Genomic DNA, 18,048 nt, shown 5'->3' on the forward strand with positions numbered 1-18,048 from the left:
TGGTCCTTGGACTGGGATACTAATCTGATGTTTCTATACTTTCTCACTACTAAATACAAAGGAAGTCCCTAGGAGCTAAATTTTGAACTTGTCTAATACATAGTGTTCTTTAAGAATTTTCCAGTGCTAATTGGGTACCCCAAATAAGCAGGTTTCTATCAAATGTGTCTCTGCCTACAACCATATCTCTTACCCTTTCTTGGGTGCTGCCAAAAGGTTGTGAGGCCTCAGAAATTAGAAGGATGAGCAACCCAGCAAGGAAGACATAAGGGCTAATAATTCTGTCTCAAAAGTTTATTCCACAAGTGATGTGACTAGTAACTCAGAAGAAAATTTTGGAAGTGACAGGGATAGAATCCAAATTTTCTAAGGTCCATTCAAATGTATTACTCATGAGACTACACTGAAATGCAAGAACAGCCCTGTCAATGCCTCTAATCTGCTCTGGAGAGACTGATTTTGTCTAGATTTCAACAGATGAATTCCTGGCAATCAGTAATAAGTATATACAAGCAGCAATTTGTCTACTAATCTCTGACTAACACTACCTTGTGACAGATTTAAAAGTTCTCAGTTAAAGAAATAGGCACAAAAGAACTTCCCAAACAAAATAACTGTTTTAATCAGGCAAAACAAAATGTGAGATTTAAACTGAAACTGAAGATGTCATTGCAAAATTATTTTTATTATTAATCTACATGCATAGCTGAAGTCATTACTTGGTATATTTGCAAATAGACTAAGTGAAGTAGGAAGCATCAAGCCTTCAAGGGTCCTACCTCAAAATAAAGCCTAGAACAGAGGAAGCTCAAAGCTCCTCAAGTTGACCTTTTCATTAAAATAACCAAACACATGGACTGAATTGTAGAAGTACTAACTGTTCAAGAATTTCCATTATTAACCCTTGTAAACAAATATCTTGGGAAGGCTTCTAGGGCATATTCATCAACCATGTAAAATCTCCAAGTTCTATATGTTGCTGGATATACCATTAGGTACTAAATATATCTGTGACTAGCAGCCCAAAAAAAATTGTGGCAGAAAAAGTCTGATTGGACACGTATGATGCATTGTGACTTCTAGAAGTGTAGATGGATAAGGAAGAGCTTCTACTCTGTTGACATTTTTCTTTTTCCATTATCTCAAACATTCTGCAGTAGAAATTGCATACCTGCAATTACAATTACAACTAATTGATCTGCCATTTCCCATGTCATAATTAATGTCATGTTTTAATAGAGTTATAATCATTCCATAATAATGCTTTTCATTCACCAGCTTCCCACAAAATATAAAAGTATAGTGCACAAAAGCAATGAACTTTTATGAGGCTCTTTCAAAAACATCCCAAAAGGAACATCTTGGTGCATTACAATGAACTTTTTAAATATATTTCTATATTCTTATCCGAGCTGCAGTAAAATAGCATGCAAAAAAAGACTTTTCACTCTAACATTCCTCCTTCCCTGAACATCCATAGGTGAAAAATGAAATCAATGATTCAGTGACAAATACATTATGTTTCCTAAGGGGTTATTTAATGTACTCCTAGTAAGGATGGAAAATGATGGTTTCTAGAGAACAGATGGTAACAAGACAAAATATCAACAGACCACAGTTGTTGACTGCAATTTATGGAGTGTACAGATGTGTCAACTTAAATGCAGTGATTCTGAGGCCAATAAAAGTACTTCCTGATACCAACAGATTAATTTTTCATGACCACTGGTTACACAGCTATTACATTTTTAAAAACTAATTATTCGTCACAAAAGAAACAATCTTCCTCAGACGTCATTACTATAAAGCGAAATGTTGTTCTTGCTGGCACAAAAATAAAAAATAATAATAATAAAAAAAGAGCATTTTAGAATTGACACAAGTTTGCACATCTTCCTTTCAGAATAAAATTTGCTGTTTTTTTTTTTTTCCCATAAAGAATATTACAATGAAAGATGAATGCTAGCAGCCAACCCAGATTTAAAGTAATAGCATGCAATAAGGAGATCCCACTTCCTAGCCAAATATGAAGCATGCTTACAAAAGGGCCTTTTTTCACCCTTTAATTTAGCAGGATGAATAACGGTGCTTGTGAAGGTTGCAAGGGACTGGCAGTGCCTGAAGCTGCAGTCCCCTATTTATTATCCATAGCCACATTAACTATGCAGACAGTCTCTCCCATGCTGTTCTGTAAGACTAAAGATACACGACTGCCAAAGCCACATATCTCAGAACCTTAATCAATGAACAGGTTTAGTTCTTGCTTTCATCCTTTAATCTGAACCTATGTTCATGTTGTCTTATACTTCAGCTTGGATAAATATTTCATGTTTCCTCCTTATTCCCCTCCTTGTATATCCCTAACTCAAATTCATCAAAGGATTGGTTATTTGCTTGCAAAGAATAAGAAAGGAGAAACTCTACTTTCCAAATTCCCCTGGTCTAAGATAGGGATCAGTTCTAAAACAAGCACTTTATAATAAAGATACCAAAGAATACTCCACTAAATAGACAATGTTAAGTTAGCTATAGAAAAGATGATAAAAACAATTTTTTCACTGTATCAAACTGCAAAACAATTTGTCATAGGCTAAACTTCCAAAGGAGACCTCAATTCAACAGCCACACAGTGTTTGCAAAAGAAACTGCAAAAGCATCTAGCCACGAACTGAACCAGAAGGTAAGCACTGGAGGCACGGCAGTGCCCAGAAGTCAGGCAAGGCTCAAAAAGACGCTGCCCCAAATTAGGGTATGTGTGTATGAAAGCAATGCACCCTCCCCTGGGAGTGCCATAAGAACTCACTGAAAACCCTTCTCTTTAACAGTGTGGCATACACGAACCAGGACAGAGGCATGGACTGATGAGGAGCTGCAGAAATCGCTTACATAGGAATTGAAAGATGTGTTTTGACTGAATTTTGTCAACACCATACTGTTTACCCCATTTACCCTATCCAGCCTGCTCCATGCAATTTTAACCTTAGCTTCCCTCTCCTCGTTACTTGGTACTCATCACTAAACTCTGTTTTTTGCTTCCCCAATTCTCTCTCTCTTTCCCCAAATATAATATAAATATTATTTTTAAATTGTGGCAAAGTAACCTAAAATTTCAAATGTTATTCCTTTGATTCATGTTTTTATCCTTTTTGACCAGAAGCTATTCAGAGTGGGCTCTGCCACCACCTCCTCTATTTTGTAGAGCAATAACGCTCATTTTGGTTGCCCTATGAGCACAATAATAATAATAAACATTATTAATAGCAACAGCTTATTCTCTACATCAGCAATCTGGCATCACAGATTATGTACCTCCACAAAACACAGCAGTATGCACAAATTGAGAAGCTGACACCAATTTGGCTGATTCTTCTCCCTCATTGGTTTTATAGCTGTATAAACCCCACTTCAGCGGAGTTACTCCTGATTTAAAGCAGTGCAGGCAAGAGGAGAGTCCTCTACTTCTGGCGGACAAATGAAAGAGCTCATAAAATGGAGCATACAAATTTAGAGGTCAGAGATGAGATAATGCAGAGCAAGCCCCCTCTTAAGCAAAGCTCAATTTTGCACCCATGATTATTTCTTCTCCAGCTTCTTTAACCTGTGTATTGTCTGGACAGAGAGTTCTGGGAAATGAAAACCTCCACAGAGCAAGACAAGGCAACAGTGGCACGAGACACCTTGTACTATGTGGCAATCTCACTACTTTTCAAGTTATATTGGACATCAATTACTTTGGGAGATTTAGAAGCCAGAAGAGCAAGTTCCAATTCATAGAATCAAAACATCAATAGCACTAGCTTGGACTCATTTATTACTTTACTATGCATAAATAAGGAGAGTCTCACCTACCTGAATCATATGCAAAATCTCTAGGTTCCTGTTTAATCATCAGAGGAGGGGGGAAATTTTGACTGGCTGCACTGCCAACCATAGCGTTGTGTTCATACACTGGATCGTGATACTCCTGCTTAAAACCTTGAGGTGGGAAAGGGATGTTTGGCTCAGACATCTGCCGCTGATATATTGGACGTCCTTCCCTTGGCATTGCAGGCAGAGGTGGAAAAGAGTTGCAAGGTTCAGAGAGCTGGCGGCGAAATCTAGGACACAAGTTAGAGAGGTCATGTAAAGGACTTAAGCTACATTCCATTTCACAAAGATCTTCACAGATCATGATTAGCAAGAGGGTTTATCGCTTCCTCAATAGTAAACATTTTGTTTATGATAATGCCAAATGCTGCCATCAGGATTATGATCATGGCTGTGTTGCAGAACAGCAAGAAGCAAAGTGACATACCCCCCACCTATTAATACCAGCTCTAGTACCTGCCCCCACCACCATGTTCTTTTCCTTCAGTGTCCTCTCTCATCAAAAGAGGCCAACCAAAAATGTACCAGCTTCAAACCAGCAGAAAGACTGACGTTTTCCTACCACAGTAACATGAAAGAGGCTTATGTGGAGCTCTCTGTTGTTTCATGAGAATGAATGACGTATTGCTTGTACTCTAATTTACTCTTGCAGTTCTTACTGTTACATGGAAACCATTCTGACCATGACAACAAACACAACCATTTTGAACAAAGAGTATTGTCTGTTGAAACACCTGGAATCATGCCAGGGTATAAGTCCACAGTTCTGTCCTCTCGGGGATAGCGCCGTGGGAGGTCTACCTGCAAAACTGGTATTGTATTCCAGAAGAGAATATAAGCACTCCAGAAAAAGGACAGCATACAGATTTTTGTTAAGAGAAGCAAAGCCTAAGTATTTTCCTCCTGCCTTAACTTCTTCCCATAGTTATTTCCACACAAAAGAAGTAGTCCACACAAACCAAGCCGCCACTTACTACTCCAAAATACTCTTCAATAAGCATAACATGTGAGAATTCAGTTTTAAATCAACTTAATTTCCATGCAGCACTGCTCAAGAACCTACATTTGTTGTTTCTTCCATAAAACAGGAATGAAAAATTTAGAATGTAATTATTAGGACATCTGTGGGTTCAGAAGCCTAGAGAATACAAGGATGCTATTTTCCCACCATGCTCTGATGAACTGCACAAAGTGTTCCTGTCATCTCCTATAGATTACCGCAGTGGTAGTAACCATCGCCACCAGAATTGTGTCTGCACTAATCCACAGCAAATGCAATGTTCTTGCAACAAACTGCTTACTAGCCCCGTTATCACTCATCATGAAAGCATACTTTTTTCTTTTTCTTTTTTCTTTTTAAAAAAAAAGAGAAACCTGCGTCTTTCTCTGCCAGTTTCACACCGTCACACTAAAAATCAAGAATTAATCACTCTTCAGCTTCCTGTACTTTGCAGCAGAACTGACTTTCCCTCATGACAGCAAAAGCAGACATTCTCTTGGAGAAAATGGGGTGAATGAAGAAAGGAGGGTTTTGATTGCATAAGCAACACAGTCCTTGAATATCATCTTATATGTAGTATGTGTTTCTGAAACAATTTTAACCCTACTAACATCTGTCAAAATACTGCTGTGAACTTGGTCTGACAAATATTTACTGTCATAGCTTAATTACAAATACTGTGGGAGCTACAGGGATAGAAACTATTACAATGTAGCACTGGAGACAAAATTATTTTTTTAATGCTGCTGTAAATAATCTGTTTTGCAATAGAAAGAGTACTGCACTGTAACATTGGTTTTTGCAATTCCACCTACACCTGCAGAAAATAAACTTAGAAACTCAAATGTATTATGAAACAGTTAGGCTGACTGGCACTGCATTCATTTCCCTCTTTTCCTTTTTTCATTAGCCAAAAAAAGAAGCAGAAATTATCATTAAGAACTGTCAAGGAGTGAATCAGAAAATTGCAACTTGAAGTTAAAATAAGAAACAGGCTCACTCACAAAGCCTCAAAGGAAGTTAATAATACTTGTTGTACTGGAAGCTTTGTATGGAATCAAGCCATTTGTTTATACAAGTGGATTTGATTCCTGTTGGTACTTGTTAGGACCACTTATATTCATGCCCTGTATGAAGATGTATGGGCTGTATGTTCCAGATACTGATCCTATCTTATACCACCAACGCATGTTCCAAAGAAAAATGCTTGGAGTTATAGATTTATATACAAAGTTACACAGGTAGGTTATTTGTTTAAATGACATTGTCTGAATACATTCATTGTTGTAGCTATCATCTTGTAAATCAGGAAGATGTGAATTGCACAAAAATATCAAGTACATATTTGTTTCAAAAAATGGAGAAGATTCAAAGTAAAGAGGAAAATGGTGAAAAAAAAATAATAATATGTATCTTCCACTACAATCATACTTTCTTTAAAAAAATAGAAAAATGAGATTTTTGCCCTGAGTCAGCTAATTTGGACTTCACTAAAACACGTTATGTTCTATCACTGAAGGAAAGCATCAGTGCAAAATGTAATAAAGAACATGAATTTCAAAGACATGGGGAAAAAATCATGTAAAGAACTCATAAAGCTTGTACAGAACAAGAGTTATGGTTATAGGAAAATAAACTAGGGTGTATGCAAATCTTTATAAATATTCAAATTAAGGCTGACATACAGCTACAGTATTGTCTTTACAAGTTGCTCTAAATCCAAAGATTTTTTCATCTGTAAAATACTATTGATCTCTGCACAGAAGCCATTTAGCTTTTGGAGATTTCAGTCTCCTGACAACTTGGGTGTATATACAAAAACACAGTTATCCACCCTCCTGCAATCAAAACTGCATCCTGGCTTCACTGAGGGCTGGTGTAGTTAGACCACAGTCCAAGGATGGGGGAAACAGCATTATGGCAGTTTACAGGGCTGATTCAGTGTTTCTTTACCACCAGAAAGGCATACAGACCTTGGGTAATATTTAATACTATCTCAGCAGAGCACAAAATGGCTATATAAACTGTAGCGACCTCCTCCAGATTTGATCTGCACAAATCCCTGGAGATAATAGCCCTTATTAGAGCAGATGCATGCAAATCACACTCCCGACAACTGTGATTTTCTTTTCAGGTGCTTCTTAATTTGTTAATGTGTAAGTGCTAAGACAAGTCTCTAAACATATATACCTCTATATATAGCTGAAATTCAAAATGCTCAGAGCAATCACACAACACAGCAAACAAAAACAGGTTCATGTAATAAAGGTTAGGATTAATAGAATTCCACAAACAAGTGTTTGGTCTCAAAAATAAGGGAAATTCACTAAGCATATTTGTTGCAAAACTGAGCTAAAAAAGACAGTCAGTTGTCTGGGGACTTCCAACATACCGAAACAAAACAGGGTGACTTAAGGACAGTTTAAGCTTTAATTCTAGTCTCCAGTTTTGTGGCTTTTACTCAGACTAATGTTATTTGAACACAGTTTATGTTGGCATGTAAGTTTGTTTGAAATACTATATTTCTAAAGGGATTGGAAAAATGATCCACCCTTCCATTGAATATTCTGAAGCAGTAGCACATACGGCTACTTATCTCTTGGACCGGTAAATTTCTTAGCAAGGAGACAGATTAGCCAGGATCACGCCTGCTGATGACTTCATCTCGTGGGGCTTACTAGACTCAAGTGAATCACCCTCAGAAGTCAGCAGAAGCAGGTCACTAAAACCGTATCATTGCCAATATCAACTCCTACTGAAGCCCCTCAAGCAGGGTGCCAGTCTTTCATAAAACATACATTTCTGACATTCTGACCTTACCTGGCTTGAAGCCAGTGCTGCCCTATATGAGAGACACACGTCTACCATTGAAATAACTTCTGCATAGGTCCTGCACACATTCTGTGTTTTACCTGTGATCCATAGGGAAGCTGTTGTCTTGAATGGACTGGGATGGAGGGAGATGGGCCGGGAAAACCCGGTCAGGTTTAGGAGTCTGAGCTGAGTTTGGGGAGGCATGGTGCAGCGGTGACACAGGAGTGCTGGATGGTGTTGGTGGGTTGGAGGGCCTCATTCCCACTTGTGGCTTCTGATCATAGGCACTATTAGAAAAGCAAGGAGAAAGAAGGTTAGGTTATTTTCTCTGCAAAAACGTGTAGCACGTATGTTCAGGAAAAAAAAAAATGCAAGTATCACATATAAGCTTTTTATTACAGATACTTTATTAAGCAGTTTGGAGCAGAGAAATTCTCTACACGAAGAGGAGCACAGAAAAAAATAATTTTAAAGGCAAGTGGTTCAAAACAGCATTTTTTTCTCTGGGGCCTAGAAATGTATTTTTAAAGGATTCAGTCTTACACTGACATTCTAACAAGAGATACACAAAATACACAAACATGGTATTGTATTATATGCACCTGGACTAGAGTGCAAAGAGCTGGCAGTGCCTGTCAAGACTCTTTTTTAGAGCTTGCACAAAACCACAAAGTGAAACAGTAAAACAATGAATGCAGTTAGAGGGAAGGGATCTGACCCAGAAAAACAATGCTATGCTGGCTTAGCTACCCACACTAAGATGTCAGCAGGCTCTCCTGATAGGTTTTCTGTCTCTGTCTCAAAAATAAAGTTTAAGTCCTGCAAATATAAAGGAGTTCCAGAACAGGAATGGACCTTAGTACACTTTGATTATTCTTGTTTCTGAACAGGAAAAACACAGACAAAAGGCAGATAGTAAGCATGAACTTGCATACTTTCCTGTGTCAGATCTCCCAGCACCCATCAAATCTGGTAATGTACACATTTGATTTTTTAAATCAAAACCATTCCTCTATGACTGTCGAAGGTGCCAGTCTGTTTTTAGTTTTCTTTCACACGTAAAAAAGTTAAATGCAAATTATTTAAGTGCTATCAGTTTTAGTAGTACGTTAATGAGAACAAAAACTCACTAGCAAGATTAAACATTCTAAAATTGACTGAAATGTCAGTAAGACATTTCACTGCTAAAGGAAGGAGTGACATGTAAGTGCAAACCAAAACAACGTCAATAAAGAATGCAGTCATATCAAGCCCCCAGAATTATTAAAGTTTTTACTATTTACCCTTATAAAAGACAATTTGCTTTTGAAAAGATAACAAAGATGCAGATCCTAATGAAATACTATTTCAAATTGTAATCATCCTTGAATGCACACATATATAATTGCAAAACATGTCAAATACCTCAGGCCTGCCAATCTCTTGCTTGTTACACAGATCTTGCTCTCTTTCCTAATGTGTATAATGCATTTTGAAAGTACTTTCAACACAACTCATACAAAACCAGACACTCCTTCCATTTCACACTTGCACCCCGAGTTTCTAAATTCTGGCTATCTCCCATGAAGGAGGAATAGAGAATATGCATTTTGATGAAAAACACTGCTTTAAAATAGTTATATGTTTGATATAACTGTAAACAACACCATCAGTGTTCATCAGCTAAATGCATTATCTCATCAGGCTGCTATCTGCTGAAGAGAGAACTTTTATAAGATCTCTATTATGGCTTTATAACTCTTTAGTCAGTCCTCATTTAAATCAGCAGTTCTCACTGCAAACATATTCCTGATTGCTTTACCTGACATTGTACAGGCACTTTTCCCCATAACTGAACTTGAATGGTTGTTCTTGACTGCAAGCAGAGCCAAGTTCCGAACATGGGCTATGGGGTTCCTTCTTGATTTTCACAGGGAGACCATGAAAAGCCACTGGAAAGAGAAAGAAAATATAATTGAAAACCAAGTACAACATTAACAATGAGCTTTCTCAAGTAAACTAGACACTGCTAATTAAGCACATGATTAATTAAACCATTGTAATACTAAAAACAATATAGGAAATAAACATTTCAAGGATTTCTTCATGTGTCAACTGAAAAATAGACACCAGAGATCCTTTGCATTGGCTATTAGCACTTTTATTGTTTAATAGAATGATGGCCAGGATCCCATCTCATTAGCAGGAAAATAACAGCCTACTTATATTTGGCTTAACTACTGTAAATGTTGTCAGAGGCAAAATACTTTCCAGGCACCAAATGTTTCTAAGTATTATTAGTGAGGTAGCTTTTAGCTATAAATGCAATAGCAGATCACTTCAAAGAATGCCACACAAATTACTCCAAAATAAATTTCTCATATACCAGCCTCAGGTTTATATTCGGTCACCTTTTTCTCCCACAGAATACATGAAAATTTGCAGTGAAACTTATGAAATTGGGTGATTACATGTTTCTTTAGTTATACAAATAATATCTGGAAAAAACACATGAGAAATGCCTTCAGTACGCTTTCTCAAAAATGCACAATGTAAAATTTGGGCCTCGCCGAAGTCAACACTAAATGTGACAGACACAAATGGAGAAAAAAAAAATAGCCATGCTTTTTTAAATAGCCAAAAGAACATAGGGAGTATGACAGAAATGCATCGTTAATGAGAAGCACAAATTGGTCTGGATTAAGCTAAAGGTCAAAGGTAAAGATAAGGTTAACTAGCATATTAGTTTAAGCCAGCCAACTTTCCTTTATTTCAAAGGTAACCTTAACCAAAATTAAAACAGAAGAAAATTCAAAGTTCACCTAATGTAGGCAAATCTAAATTTAGTGGCTAGGAGGACAAAGGACTAAAGACAGGTGTTTAACAGCTTGAAAACATACCCTTCAATTTTTTATTTATTTATTTATTTATTTATTTTTTAAAAAGAGATTTCAAATCCATTTTTGAACTCTGAGCAGCCTAGAGTTTGGGGATCAACTCTCATGACTGGGTTTTGCTGTTGTCACCAAAACACCAGTTTGGACATCATGCTCCAGCCTGACACCAACAGGTACGCCTCTGCAGAAATCCACATATATGCAAAAGTCTCTGTTAGAGAAGCTCAATGCAAAATTAGGTCATTATTATTACTGTTAAGAAGAATCTTGTCCTTTCCGTTGCACCTGACCCGAAAAACAAGTTGTTACATGCTATATACTTTCTATTAAGGGATGTGCATGCACGTGGACAGGGTTGTTGTGAGGGAAAGGTAAATGAAACATTAAGAAGTGAGCATTAGAACGAATAAACCCCAGTTTATTATGCTAGATCTTGATTCCTGATTCTCACCACTGGTTCTCCCACAACTGGGCAATGTTCAGAGAACTTTTTCACAAACTGATCATCTTCCTCTTACATGACAGCTCATATTATTATCTCTCAGCTGAGACATCTGCAAGATATCGCTGGATTATTTTCCCATGTATTTTCACAGAATGCGAAAAAATTGTCTCTAAGACTGCTATTCAGCTATTGTATTTGGTGGACAGTAGTAACCTATCTAGAAAGATTACATACGAAAAGCAGAGAGTAAAACAGGCACAGAAACACAGCAACACAGCACAGTAACTTAAGAAACAAGAGATGAAAAGTGGTGAACAACACAACAAGAGAATAAATCTTTCTGCATACAATTGTATAAATTTACAATAAAACAAAAGACAATTGGGACTTCTTGAATCAAGGTTTTTAACTGTAGTAGTAAAGCAAACTGCAGCCCATGGTCAGCTTTCTACTGCAAAAGAGGCTGACATCCAGTAGCTTGGTTTGGGTTTACACTAGTGAACTTTTACTGCTGACTATCTTCACACGTCTTGGTCAGATAATAATGCACACTGTGCGTTTAATGTGTATGATGGAACCCACATCTCCAGAACCGTGGCTCCGGCACAGAGGCAGGCAAACTCTTCGACTTGGATCGGAGAATTAAAACCACAACTGTAACAAGACTTTTCTAAAGCCAGTATCACATACTTGCACAAAGGTCACACGCTGCATTATTTTTTTTTATTATTATTATTATTTTATTTTAACTTTGCTACTTCCTCAGAGTTAATCTGTTATGAAAAATTACTTCCCTTATTTATTTTTAAATAACGGGAGTACAGAGACTCCCACACCACAGCCCTGTGCGGAGAACTGGCTGGGTATTTCATCACAGCGCTGAGAGCCTGAACGTCTGCTAACAGGCAGTTTTCCAGCTCACTGGCACAGGCACAAGTGAAAGCAGCACATTCATTTTGTGCAATTTGCTTTACCTTCCCACATGGAGTTGGTGCATGTAAAAGGCTGTTAAGTACTAAATTATTCCTTATCAAATCACCATCATCTGGAGTCATGATCAACACTAATTAAATTACTTTCACTGAACACGGCTCCAGCCTGCTGCCTCGGCTGCGAGGTACATTTTATTTTGCTTACTGTACAGTCCTAGCAAGGTATAGGGCACAGTGCTAGGAGGCATCTGTGCTGTAGTTTTAATTAAAGTTTACCTCACCTTCCTCCCAGCTTTATAAGCTAGGGTAAAGTGTATCAAATCAAGTAGGTTAACGCCTTCATTTCATTTAGGGAAAGCATTATAGTCCAAAGTGATTTTATATTAGATCTTTATCTTAACTATGTCCAGAAATATAATGTAGCTGTAAAATTTAAAACCTTCCTCCGGCAGTCCCCTGACACAGTCACCATGCTAAGCTTTATCTGTAACTTTTAAGTGTATGTTCTATAGGAAGAAAGGAAAAAAGATAGTCTGAGAAAAATACTTTCTATGCTTGGGGGGGAGGGGGCTTTCATGAAGGCTACTTGACCTTTGAAACCACATCTTAAGTGTGGCTGAAGATGACAGACTTATTCCAACTAAAAAATTTCAAACATTTAAAACAGTTCCTCACATCATCACTGCCACCTCCACCCATTGCTCTTCATTTTAGTATGACACTTATTTCATAGTGTACCTATTAAAAGAGTTTTTAAACACACATAGTTTTGCAAAGCTGGATTTTATATTCCTTTTTCATTCACTTTTCATTTGATGAGAGCAAGGTTGCTTATTTATATAATCTAATTTTAGTGCAGCATACCCAACTACCAACATCCAAATTAAAAATACATTTTGAGCAACCAGCTCCTCACCACTTCATTCTTCCTGATGGCAAATTCATTTTACTTAACCCCAGAAGTGAGTCTCAACCCTATTACGGCAACAGGCACTATGCCTTAATAACGACCTTATTAAGAAGTGACCAAGGGCCAAGATTTCATCCCAAGTGATTACTTACAGATAACTACTTCCCAACTTGAAGGCAAACAATCTTAGAACCTGTATTTAGATGGCCATCTTCAAAACCTCATCTCAAATACTGGGGAAAATAAGGATTATTAGCACCAGAACAGGCTCAATGCTCCTGCCTGGAGCTTCTCTGAAGCCAACATGCAGACATAAGGCAAGCAGAAGGACTGCTACCATCTGCAGCAAATTGATTACGCTATAATGCATTACTGTAATGCATATTCTCTGTGTATAGATATATCTATGTAGCTTTGCAGAATAAGAGGACTTGTATTTTATATCTAATATGGTGTTCCATAGTCTTACATTAGTATTCTGTGTTTTTAAGTGTTTTTATAGTAATCAATGACTATGTCACCATGTTATGAACTTGCACAGAACATGCAGAAATATGAGCTGCTACCCCTCGTTTTGAAGTGTTCCGCTCCTTGGAGTGGGGATTAGTCTGCCAACATGTAATGATCACTTTGCTCATAACAAAACCCAGTTTAAGACCCAAATGAAGAAGAGTATTATTAAGAACTTTGAAATTAAAGAAGAAATCTGTTTGTCTTAGAGGAGACTGATTTGTGTACTCCCTAGGCTGACAAACAGGAAATGTACCATCATGGACAGAACTGAACCTCGTCTTTTGAGAAAGCCCCAGAAATGCACTGCATCAAATGTAAATGCCAAGTTTTCACATATTTTTCTCTTCAATTATTCATATTTTTCTATTCTATTTCAAGAAACGATTATTCAAGATGAAGAAATCAAAAATATTTTAAATGAAATTGAGTCATTTCTCCTTTGAGCAAAAAGCTATTTTATAACAAATATTTTATAACTTATTTTATAACAAATTTATAACAATTTATAACAAATTTCAGATTCCTACCCATAGCACAATATAAAATTTGATTTTATTTTCTGGGGAACAGATTTAAACATATTTTTAGGGCATTAAATATTTCTGGTAATTCAACAATGTTGGTGAACATCAGGCAATCTTGACTCCACAGATCAAAAAAGACAAAAACGTCTTATTATCAACATTTGTAGCATTTACTATATGGTATTAAATCAACTAAGAACAGTAAATTCACTTGTTAGTGAACTCCGGTGACTCTTAAGTAATACTACTTTCATCTTCAATGAGTTTGCGAGCTTTGTGTACCTGCAGAGAAAAGGATGCAACATGGAATTCACTGTAAATCATGCCCTGGACATTTCTGCTCTGTTTCTGAATTGCTTTTCACTTTTATGCCCTCACACCACTGTCTAAACCCAACTTTGCAAATAAACTGATTCATTTTTTTTGATTAATTGAGACAAAACTGTTAATAGGCAACATAAGTTTACAGAGCTTTCCTGAATACGTTTGAATAGATAGGGTTTGATTTTCATAAAAGCAAGACAAAACCAGAGAAATTTCTGTGTGAATACCACTACAGCTCCAGGTGCTGGACTAACTGAAGTTAGTACTCGGTAAAATTTCAAAAGCAAGAAAAGCAGGTCCCTGTACCGATAAAGCCAATACTGTCACACTTTGAATCCATCTCCTGATGCACGCAGAAATGCAGCAGGCACTCCAGATACATCAGAGTCTCTCAAAGATTCTTTTCCAGTACATTTACCTCTGCCAAGCTCTCCCCTTCCCCCAGCACACAAAAATCCATTACTAAAGGGTCTAATCTCAGCTATCAGCACAGAGTGCCTTTTATGGAGCCATTAAACCATTTCTCTTGTTTACAGTGCCTGAAGAAAGATGTGAATTATGTCTGTGACAAAACAGGCGATAACATTTCTAAACTGCTATCAAAATGCAAACTGAAATACACTTAAGGACAGGGACCCTAATACATGTTTTTGCAATTTTCCTCACTCAGTGTAACTGAACAGCACTCACCTGATGATTCAAAGAAATTATTTATGTTATAAGTACAACAGGTAAATATTTTAATTAAAAAAAAAGAAAAGGGCAAGAAAGAAAATCTGTTTTCAATAAACCAGCATTTATTGAACGGTTCATTCAAGAGGATAAAATGATGGTTACTTATCTGATAGCAATGACCCTAGGTGCTCTTATTAGCAGACATTAAAATAAATAAATAAATAAAGCTGATTATGATGTGGGTTCATCTGAGGCCTGAAACAATCTAATTCTGCAACAGTAACCATTTAAACTGTACATTCAGTATAGGTGTTTAAGAATTTGATGCAATGAACTATGAAACTAAATACTTCCTACAGGACCTTCCATGTGGGATTGCCAGAATTTATACCCATTTTCTGAAGAGGTTTCAAAAATATGTATTTAACTTATGGAATAATTGCCTTCTGCATTCTGGTGATTATTTACTGAATACTTATTTCTACATCATTTAGATTTGAACTACACACCTTTGAAGACAGCAGCTTTCTGAATTTCAAGAAACGTTGAATAAGTATCTGACTATAGACAAAAGGATGCCTAAACAGGGTGCTCTTCCATTTCATTCCAATATACTTTAAGATGACATGTTGCTGGTAATTGGTGAGATGCAGAGGAGGAATTAGCTGAAGCAGGTGCTGGACCCAGCTGACCACTCCTTCGTACTCTGGAGGTTACTGATGCTACAGCTGAATGTGGCACACAGCCTAGTGTACTAAAAAAAATGAAATAAAAACACCACACTGGGCAGATGCCAGGTGAGGAGAGGTTGCAGGACAGAAGGACAGTAAAGGGTGGTAACTGAGTCATTCCAGTTAACCTGTTCCCAGTGATTTTGAATGATAGCCTACACATATAGATCACTGCAATAGCTGAAGACAGAAGTGACTGCAAACACAGATCAAGGCAAGATCTGCAATTGTTTTCACCCTACGCAATCTCTTGGCTAGGCTAGGCAATGGCTTAAAAATAAAAAAAAATAAAAAAATCTTTTGCTTCTGACCACTGAAACAGCTATGATGATGAGCAAGACTTGAAGACTGTGGACTGTTTCAAAAGTGACTGAGCAGATTACATCTACACAGTCCACCAAGTTCTCCATCCATTTGATCTATCAAAGTCACTGTTATCAGATCTTAGCTGAGCTCCAGTCAACTGGATTTCATTTAGGTCCTGCTCTCTGCCAGATATTGGAAGAAACTGGTGACAAATTGGATATCTGACACACAGATGTATATCATCGCTGTGGTTTCAGAGACTCTTCTGGAAGTTTATATAAAAACTGAACATAGACAAGAAACCTGAATTGTCAGGATCTCATGAACACAAGCTGCTAGAAAAGCGATATCCCTAAGCAAACCTGTCATTTTTTTTATTTTTTTTTTAAGAAGAAGAAATATATGATTTTGATATGATGCTACTGCCCATCTTATAGTTACACATACAAAATCAGAACTTACTGAAGACAGAGAATTTGTCCCTAAAGACAACGGGCCTCCATCTAGTCCTACTGCATGGGTGGGGTTCATCCACCTGGATCAGAGCTTGAATCAGTGTTTGGGCATTTGTGTGCGTGCAAAGAGAATCAATTGGAAGTAAACACAGTGAATGTGTATGAATGCCTCTGCAACAATACAATATGTACAGTCAAAATACATATAATACTGTAATAAAAGGCAGTAAGGTTTTTATTCTTTACATATATATATGCAACTATAAAGAATATGGGGAAGAGGCATGCAGAACAAAAATTAAAGGTATAATAATTCCCTCTAGCTAGTCCTTTCGTATGTAAGGGCCTGGCTCTAAGTCAAATTTCTAAGGAAATCTGTGCATGCATCACTGTGAATGTTCTGCCATGCCTCACCTTGGTGCTCCTTCCCAGAAAGTAGAACTTCATGACTGGGCAGTACTTGGCAAACCTATTAGATATGATTCCATCAATTCAGTCTTTGCCTTGGCTTCAGATCAGGTCCTTCCAGCCCCTACCAGCTCAATAGATAGAAACAGCATGGGATCTCATTTTTTTGGAAGCTAGTTCTGAACGATGAGCCCAAGCACCAGCTTTCAAAGCCAACTGGCAAGAATAGAATACGTGGGCAAGATGGATCTATTTGAGAACCTTGTTTAACAAAAAGAAAATACCAGCTTTGAAGTAATCTGTCACCTTTACTGGAAAATATGCAACTACAAATGCACTTTAATAACAGTTAGAACTCACTCTGCAAAATGAAGCAAATTGCTTATTTTCTCTTCCAGCCTAAAGCATACAATACTGTGCATGTCAATTAACAGTCTACTTGAATACTGCATTGCCAGAATGCTACAAAATAGTATAGTCTTTAAAATCATCAGGGGGTGGAGAAGGATGGGGGGTTGAAGAATAAGAGACAGTCCAAAATTGGGGGATTTTGCTTGCAAAATCCCCATGGACTGTTCTCAGATAACATGCTATAAGAAGAAAAAAATACTGATTCTGAATTTGAAATAGGAAAAAGCAGTAAGCAGGTAAAGATGAACTGCACTGAAAGCAGTAGAGTAGTACTGCAGAGTTTCAAGATGGAAAATAACAGCATATTTTCCTACAACTAATACTGGATAATTCTGGACCTTAAAGTCGGCAGTAATGCCCCTGCATTAACAAGGATTGTTTGCTATAATAAATTTCTCTTGCTTAGGAGTAGGGGGAGGGGTTTTCTTTTGTTTTGATTTTTTTTCTTTTTTTTTTTATGCAAACCACAAAGCATTACATATTAAGGACTAAAAGACAAAAAACAAGTATTGATGAAAATCAATTTTAAACTAATTGAATTACCTGCTCATCTCTAGATTATGTTAATTCTATATATCAACCATAATTATTCCATCTTTACTATAATCTGGCATTTAAGATATATTAAGATATATATTAATAAAGCATTTGAGAATAACAATAAAACCAAAAAGAAGGTTTATTTAGAGAACAGAGGGGTTCATTGTACCTACAGCATGTCGAAATTGTGGTAAGGTTGCATAAGTATCCAATACAGCAGGTTTACCGTAGGGCATTTGTACATGGTAAAAAGTGACCAGCAAAATTACAATTATAGAGCAGATGATTGCCACTTCCCTACAGTATAGTTTGCGTGA

The 18,048-nt window shown here is 37.1% G+C and overlaps 1 protein-coding gene across 2 annotated transcripts in view; it reads right to left on the minus strand.

Moving 5' to 3' along the window:
* Positions 1 to 18,048, minus strand: part of ETV1 (ETS variant transcription factor 1) — a 67,051-nt gene that overhangs the window by 23,222 nt on the left and 25,781 nt on the right. For both annotated transcript variants that reach the window (XM_082752183.1, XM_082752184.1), the window contains 3 exons: positions 9,483 to 9,612; positions 7,780 to 7,968; positions 3,850 to 4,097 (listed from right to left, as the gene is read on the minus strand). In XM_082752183.1, the coding sequence (XP_082608309.1) occupies positions 3,850 to 4,097; positions 7,780 to 7,968; positions 9,483 to 9,612 (567 nt within the window). The remainder of the gene's footprint in view (positions 1 to 3,849; positions 4,098 to 7,779; positions 7,969 to 9,482; positions 9,613 to 18,048) is intronic.

This window comes from Aythya marila (genome assembly GCF_965140915.1).
Source record: "Aythya marila genome assembly, chromosome: 2".
NCBI lineage: Eukaryota > Metazoa > Chordata > Aves > Anseriformes > Anatidae > Aythya > Aythya marila.